The 22375-nt window shown below is 33.0% G+C and overlaps 1 protein-coding gene across 1 annotated transcript in view; it reads right to left on the bottom strand.

Annotated features, from left to right (window-relative positions):
* Window positions 1–21865, bottom strand: part of LOC142355516 (uncharacterized) — a gene marked incomplete at its 3' end in the record, with an annotated part of 34488 nt that extends 12623 nt beyond the window's left edge. The window contains exons 1-5 of the mRNA XM_075407648.1: window positions 21625–21865; window positions 17100–17191; window positions 12596–12818; window positions 7332–7445; window positions 3986–4033 (exon numbers count right to left, since the gene is read on the bottom strand). Coding sequence (XP_075263763.1) covers window positions 3986–4033; window positions 7332–7445; window positions 12596–12818; window positions 17100–17191; window positions 21625–21717 — 570 coding nt within the window. The remainder of the gene's footprint in view (window positions 1–3985; window positions 4034–7331; window positions 7446–12595; window positions 12819–17099; window positions 17192–21624) is intronic.
* Window positions 21866–22375: the final 510 nt, after the last annotated feature.

Genomic DNA, 22375 nt, shown 5'->3' with positions numbered 1-22375 from the left:
GCATAAATTAGAGTTTGGTTTTCTATTGACTTTAGAGTTGGAATGTTGTTTAGTTAGATAATGAAAAGCAGTGGACCGAGAATTGATCCTTGCGGGACGCCACATATAACGTTTTTCTTTTCAGATTCAACTTTTTCTATTTTAAAATATTGGAGTCGGTCTTTCAGATAGGATTCAAGCATTTTCAGTACCATTCCTCAGAGTCCGTAGTGCTCACACTTTTTCAGCAGTAGCTCATGGTTCACTGTATCAAAAGCTTTTTTTAGATCACTAAAAGTGCGTTTAGTTATTTTTTTTTATTTAAACGAGTTTGCTCTAATAACTTCATTTAAGGATGCTAGGCGTCAACAGTACTTAATTTGCTTTGAAAACCAAATTGATTTTTTGAAAAAGTGTTGTTTTTGCTCTAAAACGTATAAATTCTTTTATATAAAGTTTTTCAAATAGTTTGCCAATGGCTGGAAGAAGTGAGATTGGTCTGTAGTTTGTGGGTTTGCTACGATCATCGCTTTTGAAAAAAGGCACAATTTTGGCTATTTCCAGGCACTGTGGAAATACGCCGAGTTTTAGACACTCATTATATAATGTTTCAAGTAGTGGACTGACTGCCCGAGATATTTTTTTGAGAAAAAATTAGTTTATGTTGTGGCAGTCTAAACTAAACTTTGATGGAAGCACTCGCAGTGTGTCAATGATTTCGGAACTGGTTATTGGGAAACAGAACATGGTATTTGTGTTAGTTTCGATTTCATACTTTTGCTTTGTTTAAAACGCTTTTGCTAGCCCTACTCCAATGTTTGCGAAACAATTGTTAAAGGTTTCTATGTTTTCTACTATTTGTTTATTGTGGTGAGTAGTTAAAGTTTTGCCCGATGTTTCATTGAAGAGATTGAAAAATTTCCTTTTGCTGTTGGCTGCTTCTTTTTCGATCTTATTTTGGTAAGAATGTCTTAGTTTTTGTTTGATTAGATTTCTGACAAGTTTGCATTGAGCCTTGTAATCATTTTGCGAAACATTAATATTTGGGTTTTGTAAACACATTTTCTTATGAACTTTTTTTTGTCGCAGCATTTTCACCTGATTATCCATGTTTTTTGTACTCCTGTTTTAGTTGAGCTTATTATTGGTAGACTTTCGTCTAGGGTATTAATCAAAATTTCAAGCAGTTTTTCAAAAGCCTTATCGGGGGACCATTCACTACCATTACAAGTAATTATTTTTAATTTGTCCATCAAGATATTGTTGAGGTCTTCGAAAAATTTACGATTCTCTAATTTGACCCGTTTTCTTGTAAACTTTTCGTGCCTATTGGACGAGTTTTCCATAGATTGTTCAAATGTTAGTGTTACTGTATGTTGGTCTGAAATGCCGGAATCAGTAGTGTGGACAGAAGAAAGAGTGTTTGAAAAAAACGCATCCAGTGTTGATTTCATGCTCGAGGTTTTGCGTGTTGGTTCAATGCTTTCAACTATAGAAAGGTTTTTTCCTGCCAGCAGAGTGACTATTTTCCGGAAGTTTGCACTATTAACCAAAAAGTTTATGTTGAAGTCTCCGCATAGTATATGCTTATCTTCAAGATCAATTGGTAAGGCATCTAAGTAATTTTCTAGCCTTTGAAAATTCACATTGTTTTGTTTTCTAGGTGGAATATATATACAAGTAATAATCAAATAATGCTGCTTATCTGCTTTGATCTTTATTGTAAGAGCCTGCAGATCGTTGTGATCGCATTTTTTCACTTCAACAAAATCCAAGTCGTTTCTCCTACTCCATCCCCTCTTTTCATTCTCTCACAGCTGCAAAGCTCTTGGTATTCTTTCAATGAGAATTGTGACAATTCTTAGTGGTTCTTAAGCCAAGTTTCTGTCAGGCAAAGTGCTACACGTTTAGATTTTAACGTTTCTAAATGAACGTTTAGCAGCTCAAAGTGTGAGCAGATGTTTAGCAGATCAGAATTTAAAAAAGAAATAACTAATTAATTTTTTACTGCAATTGGCCTTGATTTTGGTTTGCTGTAGTTTAGCAAAAGAACATGTCTTCAGCTTGCTGATAGGTCCCACTTTACCTTTTTTATACATTTTTCTCCTCCCCTTCCTCTTATTTTAAAAAAATAGATTTACATCTGGGAAAAAAAAGAACGCAAGTGTTTATCCGCGGATATCGCAAATAGACACTGCAATAGCCGATTTATTTCTCGCATTCATTGCTTTTGTCAGTTGCGTATTTCGCGGCTAGGCAAAGAACGGCCCGTGGAAATCCCAAGCACAGAATAACTCAGCCTGAAAAAAAATAAATAGGAAAAAAATGAGAGATAAACAGTTTTTGGTTTTTGAATGTTTTTGAATAGAAAAAAAACACTCAAATCTCTAATGGCTTCATTGAACATCTCTCCCGTCGTTGTGACGATAAGTATTACAAATTAAATCATAAACATTCGAAGCAAACACAAACAATTGAGTCTGGGCTCAAGCTTGTTTCTCATTGTTTTGTATTTCAGTTATTGTTATCGACAAATTGTCTTCTCTTGGGCGGAGACGCTATGTTTTCCTCTGATCACCTGTCCGGTGTTTCGTTGTTGTAGTTTTCTTTTCTTTTAATTGCCTCTACTCTATCAAGATCCTCCAGCTGGTTGACTCTCATAAACTTTGGTTTATTTATGCCGTTCTCAACCAGCACTGACACTACACAGTTGTGTGTTGACACAATCATGTCGCGTTTTTTAGCTTCGTTGGCTATACTCGCTTCAATCTCTGGGAGGAGTTCGTTGATATAGATATTTTTTCTATTGATGGGATTGTTTTTCTTTTTGAGGTGCCATCTTTTTGAATAGACGTTGTTTTTGTCATCAAAATATAAGAATTTGCAGATTACCGACGGCAATTGCATCGCGTTTCCAGTGTTGGGCAGTATATGGCAAGCCTTTATGTTCTCAAAGGGAAAGTGAAATTTCAAAAAAATTTTGAAAATCTGTAGTGCTTCTTCAGTCACATCGTTAACTTTTCTCGCGTCGAATGGGGGGTTTACGATAATAATGGAATCCTTCTTGTATAACGCTCTTGACCGCGCAAGCGATTGTTCAATTTTTTGTTACCTTCTTAATGTTATCGATGTCTTCCGACTGTTTTTGAGAAAATTTTTCAACTTTTTCTAGCTCGGAAACTATTGTATTTACCTCGTCTTCTTTGCAATTTTTACTCACAAGACCTGAAGAGCCTGGGTTTCCACTTGCATCGTCCATTGAATCCATCAAATGATGATAAGAGATAACAAATGCTGTACGATTTAACAGAATAACGAGAAAAAAAATTGAATATAAAGTTCTTATGCTTTAAAGTTGTCAATTTTAAGACACAGTTGCAGCGCACAAAAAATTACGAACATCATTTTAGCTGAAGGTCAACGACCGCTTTCTAACTATCTCAAACTTTATTGTTGAAGCGCTAGCTCGTAATACCTGCATATCAGTGGCATCTTCGACGCCAAAATTTCGCAAATATTTTTAAATAGTGTGGCATTTAAATCATATTCATAATTTTTTATCTGATGAGAATTTTGCAGCTTAAGCATTTAAAAATATATCAAATCCAAATACCATCAATTTGTGTCTCAAAATTGTCAACTAATGTAATAAAACGCCATGTTGTTTTCAAATATTCGAGCATTTCATTGATGCAAAATTTTACTTAACAAGCAAGCAAATTTCGTATCACTTAGTGAGCTAAAGAGTAGTTTCATTCCAATGATTCGTCTGCCTATCATTTTCGTTCCGCGGGGCTTCATCTCTCGAAGATGTGAAACACGTTAAAGTTTGATTTTTTACGCGGAAAGTTTAATCTTGTAGAAAATAAAAATTGCGCAATTAAGGTTCTTAAATTGAGTTTCTTTTGTTTTCCCGCTGAGAAAGCGAAAATGATATTGTTTTATTGTTCAAAGATTTGAGGCAGTTGGTAAACATTTTTGAGTTTCACGCACAAAGTTTACTTACTCCGGAGAAGACGATGGGCATCTCTGTTTCTCTTACTACAGTTGTCAACTGAAAAACAAACAGACAAAATTAGCAGGAGATTAAATTCATTTTCACACATCTGAAGATTAAAAAAAGTGAAAAACAGAACTCTGTTGTTAAATTACAATCATAAAAAATCGGATCAAGCCAATTTTTACGCGCTGCTATCTTAAGCAAATTTTTAGCAGCTTATCAAAAAATACTATGATCATTGTTCCGACCCCTCTTGAGTAGGGGGAGGAACTATATACTCAAATGATTTTTTTTGTTCAGACAATTTTGGCCGATCGACATAATAATCTTAGAGAGTTGTGGGTGGTATCATTGGAAAGCCCGTCTAGCGTAGAGTAGAGATTTTTTCAATATTCGCTTTTATAGGGGAGCTGTTTTATTCAGCTGTTTTTATTCACACTTTTGACCCAAATATTGTCAATTTTAACCGAATTTTTGTCAATTTTGCTAAAAAGTGTTAAAAATGTTTACAGTAGTGTTATTGATTTTTTCTCTAAAGATAGAAGTGGGCTGCTGAATTGTTCGATCTGAGTTTTTTTTGGCTAGAGTTTATGCTAAATTTTCAAAATTCAGACTTTTTTCGTAGGAAAAAAGCTTTCTCAGAACACTTTTTCAGCTTTTTCAGAACTGCTGCCATATTCTTCTTAAGCTCGAAAAGTCAGTTGTACTCCCGCTGGTTTTAAGAGTCTTCTGAAGTTATAATTGTGCCAAAATATTGCAAACTTAAACTCGATTATAAAAAAATGTAATTTTTTTGACAAACTGAAAACTTTTGTATAGAATTGATCTATTTCCCAACTTTTTTTTAACAATTGAGCATATTTTTGACGCGCAGCAATATCATCGTGGATATTTCCGCTATGTGAATGTTTTTATTTAAACTACGGACAAGAAATTCAAACCAAGGCTCAATTAATGGCAGATACTATTTACAATAAACGAGACCTAGCAAGATTATGTTATGCCTTCAGAGTTAAGCTCATGGTTTTTATGGCTCTGACAAATTGTTCTCGTAAAAATTTTATGGAACCCTTTCTTTTGCTTTCATTTCTTATACTTTTCGTAGCCCAACGATTTAGTGTCAGCAATCAAATAACCAGTTAGCAATAAAAAAAGTGTAAAAAATCCTCGACATTTTTTTAATTGTTTTCTTATGTCTGTTATGACCTTGAAGATTTTATTGTTTTGAGAAAATATCGACGATGAATTTTTGAACTCTTTTGGCTTTTTTTTCTCTCAACTTCGGGCGCAGTTTCTGTAAAAACAGGCGGAAACCAATTTCCTGTGAGTTATAAACTCATGTCAGTAACGCTTTTAAATTCAACTGATGGTTTCTTTTGGTAGTACGCGTTTTCAATTTTTCTTTTGTTTTTGATCATAATTCCACATTTTATGATTTCAGTTTGTTTCCTTATTGCATTATTGCATTAATAATGAGTCCAATTAAAGAAAACTATAGTAGAAAAAAGGCACAAAGTTTTTAAAAAAGCGTATCTGGATATGTTAATTGTTTATGTTGAGGAATTCATACTTTTTTGGGCTGAGACAGAGTTATCTCGCAAAATTTTGTGTTTTTTGGCCTATGTTTTTTGTTTCTTTTTGTTGTTGTACGCCATATACCCGATAACGACAAATTGCTTCCCCATGACGTATAACTCAATCTACTTGAAGATGACAGTTTTTAGCTGTTTGTTTTAATGACCTTCAATTTGAATTTTTTTAAAAGTTTTTGTTTTCTTCTGATTCCTCACTGCATTTATTTTGGACACCATGTAATTCAGTGTCACTCATTACAAGTCGCGATTATTTTTGTTGATTCAAACATTTTTTGGCGCTTGGTTAAACGTTGTGACTGATTGCTTCGACCATTTAGTTTCAAAAAAAGTTTTCGAGATTTCTAAATTGTTCAATTTTTGGGTTTATTTTTGTTTTCATGTCTAAATAGTCCTTTTATAAGGAAGGCTCGTTGATTTTAAGATGACGGGAAAATGGCATTTTACAGCTCCTGCATGTGGCATCTTATAATAACAGTGCCTTGAACAGTGTCATGTCGCAAAAATGTTTGAAGTTTTGGCTTATATATGTATTTGTTTTTTTTGTCGGCTCGTGACTTAGTCTAAATATTTACAGGCCCAATTGGCCACCTGAGGTGTCAAAACTAAATCCTTTGCTTTTTGTTGTAATCCTAAGTCTTTTGTGATTGTTGAAAAAAAAATTGTTTTCAAAAAATCTTTGGGTTTTCCTCATTCCTCTTTTTAAATAGTTTTTCGCTCTATTTGTAATTCAGTCTCTGTAAACCCAGGTCACAACCCTTTTCCGCTGAGTTATAACTTAATCATTATAAAGTTTATTAGCTTCAAACAATTATTTCTCGTCTTTGTTGCTACTGTTACAACGAGATTTCAAAAGAGTTAGATTTTTATATATTTGTACATTTCAGAAGATTTTCGGTTTCTTTTTAAATTACAACAGTAATGTTTGATGCCATTGGCTTTGAAATTTTGCGCAAGCGAACAATGGATAATTAATGAAGATTCCCATGACATTACCGAGCCTCCTGGCTTGACTAGGATCTAAAATAAGAATTTTCTTGAAACTTTTCTAAATTAAAAATAAAATAGGGCCTATATCAGCTATATCAGTCACAAGTTAATTTTTTTACGTCATTTATTTGGACCGGAATTGATTTGACGCGTTGGACCGGAATGTCAAATTTTCCTATCATAGTTCAATTTTTGTCCCAAATTACTTTCAACATTTTTGCTTTATGTTTTTGTAAGATTCTGGGGCGATGCGGCAATGTGAGATCAATCCGAGCAATATACAGACCCATTTTGCCACTGCATTCGAGGCTAAATACTTAGGTTTTCAGACCTGTTCGTGTTGAATTTCCTTGAACTGTGTTTAACTCTCCCATGCAACTTAAGAGTGAAAACAAAAAAAAGTTAAAAATTGCTGAAAAAAATGATTGATGACACAATGATAACAATGATAAATTGCCCAATGATTATTTGTTGGGCATTTTCAGACTCTAGTTCAAAAAAGCTTTATCAAAAACACAATTTTCGGGCGGAATATAGAATATACCCCAGTATTAAATAACTAGGATCTTATCAATCAAAGATCTCGGTCTGAAAATCATAATCATAATTAACTTCTTCAATGCCTTTTTTTAGAGAAATAACTTTCACTTGAACAGTTTCGCATAAACAAAGCATAGTTGCATAGTCACAGATATTTACAAAATCATTATATTAACTTGTTGCTAAGTACTCCACCGAAACAACAAAACTATAATATGAAGAATACTAACCGGGTTGTCGACTCGCAGTAACCGAACACCCACCTTGCCTGAGACCTCTATAGCTGATATTTTTTGTTTTGGGTCAATTTTGAACAGGGTGTAGAACTTTTTGTTGACTAGAATCTGAAACAGATTTCAAAGCAAATGTGGCTGGAATGCAGCAACGATAAAATATAAAGCTGCCCCAGCTAGTCTGAAACACTCCAGTTATCGATCCTTAGAAAAAAATTGGCTTTGTGAAAACACTTCGTAGAAAGATTGATCAAGAGAGTGCATGGCTTTTTAGCTGCCCCAGGGTGAAGTTCCTTTGATTTCATATATGATCATATATGAATTCATAGTTGATACTTTAGTAAGGTCCTACTACGGAGCCAAAATAATCATATTTAAGCTTCATAGAAGGATGAAGCTCAAATATGAAGCTCAAATTTACTTTCCAGGAAATCATGTATAATCTTCGAAGGACTGCTGAGATATCATACAAGTCAGATATGATCAACTATAATTATTATGAATCGTATATAACCTAAGAATAAATAAATTGAATGCTGATTAATCCGGGACCTCATGATCTTGTAGTTCAAAATGCGCAAGGTCTGAAGAGCTTCCTAAAAACTTTCAAAGCGAAATCGGACCGAATTACATGATAAAAATTACCTGCAATCTTCTTAGAAAATCATATATGAGAAAACTGTAATTTTTTTTGTAATTTATTTTAAGACATCATGTCATATAAAAATTCTTTTTTCAAAAATTTTGGCATTTAATTCTACAAGCCATTTAGGTTTTCAGTTCTCATGAAAACATCAAGCAGTTGTTCCAACCTGTGCTTTCAATCTGGTTTTTCTTTGTGATTACTATGTTGATCTTTCTATGTACTTTTTTAGTCCTAAGGACAGTGGTAGAAACTCATGTTTTTTTACTTACAATCTTGACAACTGAACTTATAATAAAAGCTTCGCTGAAAAGTGTTTGGAAAGTAGCGGAGACTGCAAATTTTGTCAGTTTGCCATATTGATCAAATCGAAAAGCATTTTTTCTCAGTCTAAAGTCCTGATACCGCACACTTTGTCGTGTGGGATCTCATAAGATCTATTTAGCTGTAAGATCTGATCAGAAGAGTTTGAAATATGTAAGTTCTAGTATGAATTGCTATTTTCTATGGCACGAAGATTTTCTATAGCGTAAAAAAGCTATAAGAAATTATCATTAATTTTTGTATCAGATCTGAAAGAATAAGTTTTTGCTGTGCAAAATTTAATAAGAATGTTTTTGTTAGTGTCAGTTCTAAGAATAGTCTTCCGGTAAGAAAGTAAGATCTGAAACGTTTACAACAAAAAAATCTTGATTCACTGCATTAGGTGGGTAGATAAACAATCATCTGTTCTGAAGTTCTCAGTATAGTTTTTGTTCCGACCCATTTTATTGAGGGGAGGAATTATATACTCAAATGAGTTTTTTGTTCAGTCAATTTTGGCCGATCGATGCATTCATCGTAGAAATTTGTGATCGGTATAATTAGAATGCCCGTACAGCGTAGAATGTGGAATTATTATTTTTTTAATTTTGTTTTTTTTTTCTAGGTAGTTTTCGAGGTTCAAATATTTGTCAACATTGCAATGACGTCCGTTGTATCACTTTTTGTGAACTTTTAGCTAGATTTTGCTTTTTTTTGTTAAAAATGGTGTTATTGGTTCTGCCTAAAGACCCAGATGTTGGGTTGCTGACACTTTTGATCCGACAATTTTAACATAAAATTAATGATTTTTTTTAATTTAACTTTTTCATCAAAAATGGCACCAAATGTTTCATCGGCTAATATTTTCAACAAAGTTGTTGGAGGTACAGACTTCAGAAAGCTAAAAGACGTTTGATTCAACTCAAAGAAGGCTAGTTCTACAGCTGTTTTTCTAAGAGTGTTCTGGATTTTTGTCGGTTTTTTACTAATATAAAACTTTTTACTAACTTGCTATCTTTATGCAAAACTAAACTTTTGGTTTTGATATAATGACAATTTTGTTCCCAAAAATATGTTTTGTTTACGAATGTAATAATTAGCTGGCATTATTGAACGCGTCGCATTGTCAAGTCTACTTAGGTCTCCTCGTGGTTTTTTACAATCAAATAATAACAAAATATCGCTGATGCAATATCTTTTTAAAAAAACAATATAGCAATAACTTTTGTTTTTTTCCATATTTCTTACAGAGCAGAATGTGTTAAAGTAAAATTCAACTACTACCCACTCACTTGTTTGGCAAAATGAGTCCCCATAATCATATTTCATATTTTCAGAGAGATTTCATTGTTTTTATGACTTCAACAGTTAAATTCTTCTTCTGGTATTCGAATTGAAATTTTGTGGTGTCCACTGCAGCGTATCAAAACTTTAAAACCCGGTTGGCTTCTCTATATTGCATACTTGAACCTATATAATGCTTTCAGTTGAAATCTAATGGCTCTTGCATACTTGAACATAATTGTTTTCGAAAATTCTCAGATTACTCTTGAAAATTGTCACTCATGTCCAGTTTTTGTCAATTTTTTGCTTAATCTCAGTAAATTAAACTTGTATATTCTTTATTGAGGGAGAGAGTTGAATCTTTCTAGAGTTTTTTTTCAATAACAGCCTGCATTGCTTCGATAGCAGGGGTTCTAAATAATTTTTCATTTTTCGGACTCTTGCCCATTTTGCAATTTGTTTCCCTGAATTCTCCCATTGTCAATTTAATAACAAGTAATCTAATGCTTGAAGAACAGGAAAGCGTACAAAAGCATTGTTTTTATTAAATGCAAATGATTTTAACGGCTTCGAAAAAGTTTTTGCAATATATAATTAAATTTTTGGTTTTGCTTTGATTTGTCTTTCATTTCTGCGATGCCACACATTCTGGATAAATGCAAACCGCAGTGATTTCTTCTGAGGACTCAGAGAATCGTATTGCACGATTTAAATTGGTTGCTAATGTTATAAATAGCTTTAAAATTTTTTTGTTTTAAAAAAAATTGATCGACTTTTTGAGCTCTAGCACTTTCTGTTTTCTTTTCTGAAAAACTCGATCTTAGATCTATTAATGACAAATTCCATCCACTGTATGCACAACTGACATTTTATCAATTATTGGTTTTGTTTTTCAGCTGATAGTTTTCTGGCTATGATACTATGCGAATTTTTTTTATACGGGTCATTGTTTGGTGTTTTTCGCATAGATCCTATAAAACGAAGCCTCATTGGTATTCCAAAGTATACCAAATAAACAATAAGAAGACGTTCATTTCATTGCAAATGGTTTTAAAGGCTTCAACGATGTGGTTCTGCATCATTCTTTGTGAAAATTTGATTTCTGTCTGCACTCGGTGCTACTTTGTTGCCTACACTAATTTGATGAACAATTTGTCTGCCAGGAAGTTCAAAAAGATTGCTTTATATTAGATGAAAAGTTTGTTTTTTAAAACTTTTTAAATGGTTATTGTTAGAAAAATCGTTAAGTTTTTGAAATTCGACTATTCTTTATCTCTCTTCTGACAATTTGCTACATAGTCTCTATTGTTAACATAGCTCATATCGTCTTTCTAGAGAGAAAACTTCGTATTTTTTTCTAGTGTTTGCTTATTAATTGTCTTGTGGCAACATTATAACGAATTTTCTTAAATCCTTTCTGTTTAGTTGAATTAGTAAAAAAAAATTGAAAACATTTTATCATTTTTGTGTTTCATATGTTTTGTTTTCATGTCAAACTTCAACAGTAAAGACGCTTTCCTTTAGTTTTGTTTATGAGAGCAGTTAGTCCAATTTAATGGCTTTAATGATTATCTCGTGGTTTCAAAGACTTTTTAAAAAATTTTAACTGATTACTTGATTATGAGTCAGTTTTGTCAGTTTATCTGTCAGTTTTAAATGTAGTCTTATGACAATTTTTGGATAATAAGAGGTCTCAATGGCTGCCTTGACGTATGAGCGAGCGAGCCCATCCTATATTTTCAGTTAAGAGCCATTGGTTTTCCTACTTGGATTTTGTTTTCAAAAAAATGTGCTTTCAAGTTTCGCTCTTTTGTTCTTTTTCTGTCTACTTGTGAGCTTGTTGCTGATATCAATTAAATTTTAATTCATGTTTTAGTGTTTTAATTGACACTATTTGGAATTTTGTGGGGTATTATCTGTTGTGGTTTTGACTTTGTTATTAAGCGTTAGTAAAAAATACAAATTGATTTTTGGTCGTATTGAACTATTTTTTCTTAATTGATTTTGTTGTTTATCTTGTATCCTAATCTCATCGATGAGAAGATCTGTTGGTTCTCCACGTTGATATTATTTGAGTCATTTTCTCGCTAACGGAAGCTCCCAACAGCTACGATGGAGTTTTATAAGACTCTATCTAGTATGACAGCTAGTGGTTGACTTTACTTCATTTTTTTCATGTTCTTCTTGAATTGTTACAAAGTCTCATTAGGGAGAGGTCGGCTCCGCTTTTTGTTTAAGTACATTTGATTTTTTTAGTTTAGGTTTTAACTGATGCATTTTGAATTTGTTGGTTGATTTAAAATAAAAACAAAAAGATTTCGAGTTAGACGGTAATTGATGTTTTATAGTTTTTGATTCTTTTCTTGACTCGTAGTTTTATTAATGCCAGGTTTCATCGCCTCTCCACTGCGGACGTAATTAATTGATTCACCGGTTTACACTTAAGAGATATTACTCATTAATCATTTATTTTCGAAAATTTTGCTTATTTTTCGAAAAAAAATTTTCTCTTCCTCATTTCGTCCCAATTTCGTAGTCAAAGGAGAACGGCGTCGGAACATTATGTGCGAACGTACATTACCAAGCCTCCTTGTTAATACCTGAAATGCATCAGAATTTCAATTTAACTTGTAAAACTAAAAATGCTTAAACGACTGATGATGGATAATTCCTGTTTTTGTTGTTCGCCGTGCGTGCAATATATTTCTGTTGTATAGCAAAAACGGTTGAAGTGCCAAGACCAGAAATGGAAAAGAAAACTTGACACATTACTGATTAATGTATTTAATTTTAGATGTTAGTACTCATATACTCGACAATAGTGTAATGATTGGAACTTGACAAAAACAATTTTGCAATTTATTGAACTAATTTCATTCGCTCCTGTTGTTCTTTTTTCTACTTTGGAAATAATCAAAAATCAGAAAAAAAATCCGATCTAATTGAGCTGTCCAATAAAGCAACATTCCTACAACTCAAATATTTCTCCCATAAATAATCGCCTCGAAAAGCAATAGACTCAACGACTAACCTCTACATGAGTGTTCTTATGAACAAACTCGATTGCAAACCGATCCCCTTGTACAAACGGGAAAATGGCGTTTGGAGGTGTGAAGTCTTTGACTTCCCAGTATCCCTCTCTCTTCCTGCTCAAGTAGGTCTCCATCTGAGTAAGACTAACTTGGATCCTCAAAGGGATTCCCGATGCAACTGAAGAATGCTCTGCAGGTCCTGAGATCAAATCAATTGTAAATCTAAAACAGCTCCAATTTGAAATTTTGCTAGCCCGAAATTTTTCACGATGGTCAATGAGGCGTGACAGGAAGATGTAATGTTCGCCATTAAAATCCTTCTCCAAAAATCGAGAACTATTGAACTTCTGAAAATGGAAGCTTTCAAAGTTCGTTCATATGAATGGAAGCCTTCCAAGGTCGAGGTGTGCGTTAACAATCAGACCCAACCAGACTATAATCAGCCATGATCAACCTTTCTTTGTAACTTCACCGTAGCCGATCACGAGCCTCAATGAGAAATGAGGAGGGAAAAAACGGTGTATTTCTAAGAGTGTAATTGCTTCAAAATTACACTCTTACACTCTTTTCCCTGCTATTTAAGAGTGGAAAAGGCTTTACACCCTTAATCTCGCTTAATAACGGTGGACAAGGGGTGGACAGAAATTATCTCGTTAATGATCAAAACTTATCTCGTTAATGATCAGAATATATCTCGTTAATGGTCAGAATTTATCGCGTTTATGATCAGATTTTATCTCGTTATTGATCAAAATTTAGCTCGTTTATGATCATAATATATATCTCGTTAAAGATAGGAATTTAGCTCGTTAAAGATCAGAATATACCTCCTTAATGATACGAATTTAGCTCGCTAATGATCAGAATATATCTCGATAAAGACCAGGATTTAGCTGTTTAAAGATCAGATTTTAGGCAAACTTTGACTAGGAAGATCTTTCATGTATGCAGAAGGTCGGCCTTAAAAAGAACCTGAAGATATCACGTGCATTCTGACTCGACGTATGGCTCTAGAAAGTCTGCTAATGGTGTCATATAGTTTCAAATAGCATTTTAAAATTGAATTCAAATAAACTAGTTATAAAAAATTTAGGGAATTATTTAAAGCACTTATCAGAAAAACCTTAGGGCTCCTTGAATCAATTTTCGAAATAACTTACCAGATTCATTTAAAAAATGTCTTTCTAAATATAGCCAAAATTAAATTTAGCTAGTAATTTTTTGAAAAAATACTGCTGGTTTCTTTTGCAAAAATTTTGCAAGAACTTCACTTTTTCTTGCAAGATATCCCGCTGATATTGTAGGACTCTGCAAAAGTTAGAATAACAGATGCACCTTCCTGCATGAGCTCTCTCATCGTATAACGGATTCATAAATACGAAACAAGTTTTAGGAATGGAATTGATCAATTTTTTTTCTCTAAAATCACTTATCAAATAATGTTTAGGGTTTCTGGGTTTTTTGCGGAAAGTATTGTTTTCGCAAAACTATATGAATTTTTTTTTATGAACTGGGAACAAATTCAGATTGTTAATTGGTTGGTCCTGATGTATTTGCAACAATAAAATGGTCAATACAAGCAAAAACAAACAAATATTTCCCTGTTGTTTTAATATGACTTCTTCCATTTCAAGGCTGTCATCTTCCTCCTGTAGAGAATTCGCAGTGTGACTCACCACTGTTCGTGAACTAGAGTATCAATAATTCTTCGTTTATTTTCATTTTACATAAATGTTTTAAACGGCAAAAAAGTGTACATCGCAGCCGTACTCGGGTTTAAGATTCTTTGATTTCATACGAGGATCATAGATGATTTCATACTGCCCATTCTTTCTTTCTCAGTACGCTTCTATTATTGAACCAAAGAAATCATGTTTGATCATAGTATGAACACCGCGAAACATGCCTCTAATTTTCCTTCCATTTACGATTTTGTGTTAATCAATGCGGAATCAACCTAATGAATACGGCATCAATACGGAATCAACCTAAAGAGCAATACTTGTTGCAAATTACAAAATTTAGAGCAATATTTGTAGAGCAATATTTTTTGCAAAGTATAAAAATGATTTAAGTCCGCGCATATGGGCAAAAGTTTCGATGTTCTATGGATCCAAGTTATACATAAAAGTTATTGTTTACAAATAGATAAGCAGCAAAATTTTATGGAAAAAAATATGCCTTAAATACGTATACAAATCACAGTTACTTTTCTTACACCTAAGAGGTCAAACAGTAGAATTCACATGCAATTTATTGAATTTAATTTCCCTCTGAGTACATTATGCCGGAGTTTGTGGCACCAGTCAAAATGTTATTTGTCATATGATCTTCGAAAAATTTTGGTGGCAAAATTTCGCAGAAAAAGGTTTTGCAATTTTTTGGGACTTCAAAATTTTGCTATGATTTTTGTTTGATTTCTAGGAATTCATATATGATCATTGTATGACTTATAAAAAATTATATATGACCTGCATGATTAACAATAATCGTATTTGAGATTGTATAAAATCAAGGGAAGTTTTACGTTGGGTGAACCACGTAGACAGCAGCGACACAAATAAATGATTTTTTTGAGAATCGTAATCATGGAAAACGTAACGCTTGTGAGCGATATTCAGCATTTAATTCTTCCCAAATTTTTAAAGTAAAAAAAATTTCACCGCTCGGATTTAATTAGTTAAATCTTTATCCCAATTCTGAAACTTAATTGTTCCTGCTCAATCAACTTTACGGCCCCTTTTCCACGTGTTGTTTCGACAAAAACTCAAACGTAAACATCGACAACACGTAAATATCTCAGTTTGTAATTAAGTTTCTTATTTGAAGCCGCTGAAAAACTAATAATCATCAATAATAGGGTGCCTAAATTATTGTTTGAACATTATATGAGAACTAATTTTGCTACAATTATCAGAATTAAGAGTCACTCTGATGTTTTTATGAACCCCACGAACCATGCGTCTATTTTTCCTTCCACTTACGTTTTTGTATGATCAGGCATTCTCTTTTTATTATGCCTTTCCTTAATATACAAAAAATAAGGAAGGAATGAATTTTTTCTCCGTCGAAGAGTGTTTAAGAAAGGCTTTTAAGTTATAGAAATTATTTTTTATCCCATGGAAAAGTTGATGCCCGTCCGAATTGGAAAATTTGAGGTAAATGTTTCAATTCTGTCCACTGATTTCGATCAGTTTTATGGAGACCAAAAAAAAATATTTTAGCCTGCTCTTTGGACTAGAACATGTTCAGCGAGTAGCGTAATTTTTCGGGGTCAAATATTTTGTTACTTTTTGAAACTATTAAGTTTTTCACACATACCACAGGTTACTAGAACGCATCTCAAGCTAAAGTGGCTGTAACTGTAAGATCAAGAAATTCAAAAATTTGTTCCCGGCTCGAGGTGTCACCGCCATTCAACGCAAAATTATGTAAGATAGGCAGTGAATGCGGAAAATTTTGTAAGAGAAGCGGTGAAAGCGGTGAAATTACATAAATGAGGCGGTGAATGCGGTGGAAAAAAAACTTTATCGCTTGGTAGTGGTGAAATAACATAATTTCACCGCTGAGTTTAGTGGTAAAATTACATAAGCTCACCTCTTTCAAAACAAGTGTCCAAATTATGTACAATATGCGGTGAATGCGATGAAATTACATAAATTCACCGCTTAAAATAGTGGTAAACTTAAACAAATTCACCGCTTAGAAAAAAGTATTAAAATTGTGTGAGAACAGCAGTTAATGCGGTGAAATTACATAAATTTACCGCTTAGAAAAAACTGATAAAATTGTGTGATGTCAGCACTGAATGCGATAAAATTACACAAACTCTACGCTTAACTTAGTGGTGAAATAACATAAATTCTGAGAAAGGCTCAGCTGAGAAAAGCTGAGAAAATTCGCTGAGAAAAGGCTTCAAATTGTCTTTTGTTCGACGCAGTTCAGACACATTTATTAAAAGACGCCCAAAAAATTTACCCCGACTAATCATACATCTTTCTGAAACATTTTTTGAAGCGGTGCAATTGTGTAATTTCACTAGAGTGAACGGTGAACTTACAAAAAATTACCACGTTTCACCGCTGAACTTTTTAATTCCACCGCTAAGCTTACAAAAATTCAACGCGCATGTTTTAAAGAAAGTACAATGAGTTTGATTTAAACTCAAAGCAAATTGAATAAAATTTAGTGAGAGGTGCCGCAGTGGAAGTGGCTGACATCCAAGAGATGAGAGGTTCAAAACCGTGCAAGGACGGTAAAATGTAAACGGTAAAATGTGCTGAACTTTTGATAGTTCATCGCTCACTCTAGCGGTGAACTTACCTAATTTCACCTCCTTCTACCCCAAAATTAGGTAAAAAATTTGCGGTGAAAGAAAAACAACTTTTCATCGCTTATCTTACATTTTTTTCCGATTTTTTTCTCGAATTGGGTTATAAGTAAAAGTAAAAGGTAGGGAAAAATCATTGACAGATTTATATCGTGGACTGATAAGGTTCTTACCCAGCTGAAAAGTTGTCAATATCACCTTCTACAGTGATCCTTGAACCTGCGCAGAACCCACTCTCCTCCAATTGTTTCACAACTGGTGTCTTCTGTATCAAGAAATATTTTATCAGCGTGCTACAATCACGCTACCTTTTTCTTACAAATATTTCACAACTTGGATTCTGTCTTGGAATGCGTAAAAAACAAGGCGGATTGCTTTGAATTCGTGGAATTTGTTAATTTCTCTCAGATTTCTTTTTGGAAAAAAATGTTGATTTTTAAAAATTATTGAAATTATAAAAGTTGTGCAAATTTTATCCTCATTCTTTCTCTAAGACTCAAAATTTTCAACCAACTTGTGTTTTATGTGAAGTCTTTGAAACTTGTTTCCAAAAAATAATTTCAAAAACAGTAACAAAATGAGTTATTTAGATTTAAAATTTTGTGTGAAGACGCGAATTTGCATGATTTTGTTCACTTTTAGCGAAATTTTTGTTCAAATTAAGGCCTTTCCATCAAAATATTATTTCAAAATTAAGTTTCACGCTACAAATTGAAGCAATTTTGTGTTACCAATAGACGGATAAAAAGGCTAGTTCTGGTCTTGAGGAAGTTTACTATAAAAAAATGACGAATTCAATTTGAGAGCTGTTTTTTTAGAAAAATTTACTACTTATTATTTTTTTAGTCACCTAGAAACTAGTCACTTTCCATATCGAGGTTCTGTAAAGATCAAACCCAATGAACAAAATATTCGTTTTCAAGGAATCACTCATGTTTCTTTTTGTCTTCGAATCTGTTTTCGAAATTTTTAGTGAAATTTTGATTTTCTTTTAAGATTTAGATTTCACTAAATTTTGGGAGTCCTATGGCATAGACTCGCTAACTAAAAGTGCAATCGGCCTCCTACTGTGCCTTAGGTAAACATATATAGTGTTTTGATTGGACAGCTAATGAGTGCTAAGACTTTAAAGATCAATTTTTCGAAATGTTTTTTTAACATTTAATCAATATTAAACTTGTTTTCATGAACAGTAAGTCAGTCTCAGCAATAACAGGACCACCATCATTTTTAATGCAATCAAAATTATTCTGGCCGGTGGTTTTATCTGATAACTAATGGTTTTAGGACTTCGATAGCACGAGTTTTCATAATTTAAAAAAAAATCGGATTCCGTTGGAAATATTTTTCCATTATCCTAAAATTGATGGTTCCCATTGGCTTAGAAAAGACGCCCAATAGGTCAGAGATAAAGTTTTCAGAGCAACGATTATAGTTTAATCGGCTTTGAATCTTTCTTCTGGAAAATTTTGATGAAATTTTGTTGGTTTTTGTCTGTATTCGTCGTTGTCTTCATAATCATGGGTTTTATTCTGATGTCTTTTAGATAATTTATTGATAACAAACATCTCACTCTTCCATTCGAGCCATAAGGTAATGTATTTTTTGGATTTCCATAGAGAATTACCAGTGGCTTAGAGAAGATTTTCAATTGACAATAGATAGAGTTCGCAGAGAAAAGTTTATGATTCAAATGGCTTTGACACTTTCTTACACTTTTCAACTGAATTTTTCGGGTTTGGCCTGCTTTTTACTGTTGTTTTCATAACCATAAGATTTTTTATCATGATGTTTTTTTGATGTTATATTGATAACAAACAACTGCTTTTTCCCATTGAGGCATAAAGTAGAGTATTTTTTGGATTTCTTTGAAATCTCTCGAATTTATTGGCTGTTAAGACTTCAAAAACAATTTTAGAAAAGATTTTCAATTGATCATAGATAATTTTCGCAGCCAAAAGTTTATGATTTAAATGGCTTTGACACTTTCTTACACTTTTCTACTGTAATTTTCGGGTTTTGCCTGCTTTTTTTGTTGTTTTCATAATCATAAGACTTATTGTGATGTCTTTTTGATGACCTAAAAAAACACAAACATCCTAAATACCCTATCGGGGAATAATGACTTCCGCTGAGAGCTATTGAATTGAGTGGTGTTAACACTTTTAAAAAAAATTGAAATTTTTTTGAACGCTAAACTGTATTAAACCTATTTCCATAATATGTAAGTAAACTCAGTAATCAAATGACCCATTTCTTTTTAACTGTAAACAAAATTAACCTGGTAAGTGGTCTTATCTACTAACAATTGGTTTTATGACTTCGATGCCACGAGTTTTCGTAAATTCAAAAAAAATCAATTTTTTGTAATTTTGGTTCCTTTTGACATCTTTATCTCTTTATCCCATTATTAATAGTTCCCATTGGCTTAGAGAAGACGAGACGTGCAATGGATCGTAGATAAAATTTTCAGAGAAACGCTTATGGTTTCAATGGCTTGAAAACTTTCTTCTTTTATTTCTAATGAATTTCTGGTTTTTGCATGTATTTGTTGATGTTTTCATAATCATAAGACTTATTGTGATGTCCCGTTGATTACATATAATTTACAAACATCTTTTCTTTCTCATTGAGGTATATTTTAGAGTGCTTTTTGACTTCCGTTTAAAGCCACAGATTTTAATGGCGTTGATATAACTGGTTTTCTCAAAATATTCGTGGTTTTTTCATATTTCTTTATAGTTTTGAAGTCACGTTGTACAGAAAAGAACAACGTCATTGCTATTAAAAAAATAATTGAAAAAAATACCAAAAATTTCTTCTCTTTTATTGGGTTTGACAATTTTCTCGCTCAATTTTTTCTGAAATTTTCTGAAATTCTTCGTGTCGTGAGTTGCTGACTGGTCTCATAGGCTTCTAAGTAAGGATTTAATGAATGATGTTACTCAATGCAGTCAGTTTCGAGCGAATAGTGTTAAAATTTTTGATGTTGTTCGTTTTCAAAGACTTTCATACTTTTCAGTTTTTGTTCTTTTCGTGAACTTGTAATTTATTCTCATCATTGAGAGGTTCCATCCAATTAATAAAATCCTTTTTTCCATTGATATTTTGTCGTAACTGATGTTTTGTTTGTTGAACAATAAGCGTTTTCTTAAAAGTTTTGTGAGCGGTCGATATTTGTGTTTCTTTTGCTCTTTTTAGCCGATTCGCTAAAAATTTGTTTTGGCTTATTTTGTCGTTTGTTTTTTTATCGTACTCTTTCTAATGGCATATCATCTGACCGCTGTAATGAGGCGTGGTGTTATGCATTTCAATTAATAGTAGGGTTGTGTAACGAATTTTTTAAATTTTAACATATATTTTTAATTATCTCATCATTAGGTTGACAATTATGTCAAAAATGTAGATGAGCTCGGGTCGGAACATTAGGTGCGAACGCACATTAACGAGCATCCTTGTTCTTATTATATCTAAATATTTCAGGTAAACAAAATTTAGGTTGTGTCGGATGTTTGTGCTTCAAAGGTTGTCTAGTTTTGAATCTTAGCCAAACATTGTTTGCTATTGACGAAAATATTTGTCGGACAATCTTTAACTTCGTCGGTGTCATGTAGTAATTGCTGTATTTTTGAATTATTCTCTTAACCGCACAACTAAAAAGAATTTAGTATGTTTTGAAAAATTTTGTCTTATAACGTTATGTTAAGAGCTAGCTTTACGACACCATAGCGCAAACATCGATTAAGAAAACAATACATTTGCAATGAAAGTAGATACAGTTGATGCCAAAGAATAGTGTCTAGGGATCGTGCTTTATGAGTTATCTTAAAATAGAATTAAGGAAAAAACCTCACCGTTGATGAGCGTAATTCACACACGAATCACTGCAAAATTTTTTGCGGTAAAAAAGCCTTAATTCCATGTTTTACACTATCTTAAGCTGAAACGTGAAAACATGTTTCATTTGATTAGAAACACATAATCCGACCAAATCTAGCGCAAGTCGAAGTGTCAGTGCCTTTCCAGCCTCTATTTAGGCGGAAAATGCTGAGCTTGCGCTGAAAATTTGCAAGTAGTGCGCTGAAAAAGCTGAATTGCACTGAATAGCATGAAATGTATTGCATTGGCTAAATTTTTCTGACAATTTTGAACCTTGCGTAAAAAAAATTGGGCGCGTTGCAGCTTGGGAAAGCTAAGATATATTGGATAGCAAAGAAAAACAAGTGAGTTTGCGGAATTTCCAAACTAAAAGAATTCAAGTTGACAGAATTGAACTACGACTGATGTGAATTAACTTCTTTTGGAAATGAGCAAGCCGGATTTTGTATCATTTAACACTTTCGAGGTTCCACCGCTATTCAACGCTGGACTTGTAGCTATTGTTATGACTTAAAGTAATTCTTGAAAAGGTGCTTAATGTGGTGAAAACAACTTTCTAGTTCTAGCTTTCTATATTGGTTTAAAAAATTGGCCTCTCAAACCTATCTTGGAAACATAATGCAACAAATAGTTGATTTTGGGGAAATTGTAAGATCTGAGAAAGTATTGAATTTCAAAGCTGATCTTACAAGGGTTGTCAAGGTCAATACTTCGGAACGCATCTTTGAGATGAAATTGAATGTTTCATTAAGAATTCTATTTCAATGTTGATGAAATTGTTTCAATTAACATAAAACTGATAGTAAACGTAATTCATACCAAATTTCGTTCACATATCAGACACTTCAGCTGACCATAGGTGACACTCGGATCCCATGGATAACTGCGGTCCACGCCAAGATCAATCGCCATTACATCTACAAGAATACCAAGTTCCAGAATATTCTAGAATTTTCTGTGAGCTGTGCACTTTTCATCAACTATTACCATATATTTAGTTTGATATTTTTTTGTCTTCAGTGTGTACGTAATTTGAGCAGAGATACAAATCAAAAGCTTTAATGTTGTTCTAGATTATATATCTCGTTGAACGTTTACGTATCGCTGACAAGAATTGTGATTGGTTAATTTTAACAAACTTCATTCGAATATGTATGTCTGTATATAACTAATAGAACGTTAAAGCGTGTGCTTTTTTTGAGTTTCAATACCGCAAACTTTAAGAAGTTCACTTTTCATAAGAAATGAGCACCTTTATAGGCTTTCGGACATACCGTACTTTATTAAGCTCACTTTTCATATTTCTATAATTCTGAAATCCTCCTTTTTAGTCTGAGTGGAATCATTTTGTGTTGTGAATGTCTTTGGTTAATACTGTAAAAAAAATTACGCAGCAAAATAAATAAAGATTTAAAACCTTTGAGGTATGGCTATACATTAAAACATCTTTGCTTTCGGATGTCACGAACAGCCGGACATCAACTCTAATTCGTTGTGTTTGACCGATTTTTAGCGGTCAAAGATTATAGAATGCGCAGAAGTACAAGAACAATTTTTGTGGGACAGAATT

This window comes from Convolutriloba macropyga, unplaced genomic scaffold (assembly GCF_964194025.1).
Source record: "Convolutriloba macropyga unplaced genomic scaffold, txConMacr16.3 SCAFFOLD_955, whole genome shotgun sequence".
NCBI classification, from domain to species: Eukaryota; Metazoa; Xenacoelomorpha; order Acoela; family Convolutidae; genus Convolutriloba; species Convolutriloba macropyga.
Note: the sequence above shows the minus strand (reverse complement) of the source record. Positions and strands in the feature narration are given on the sequence as shown.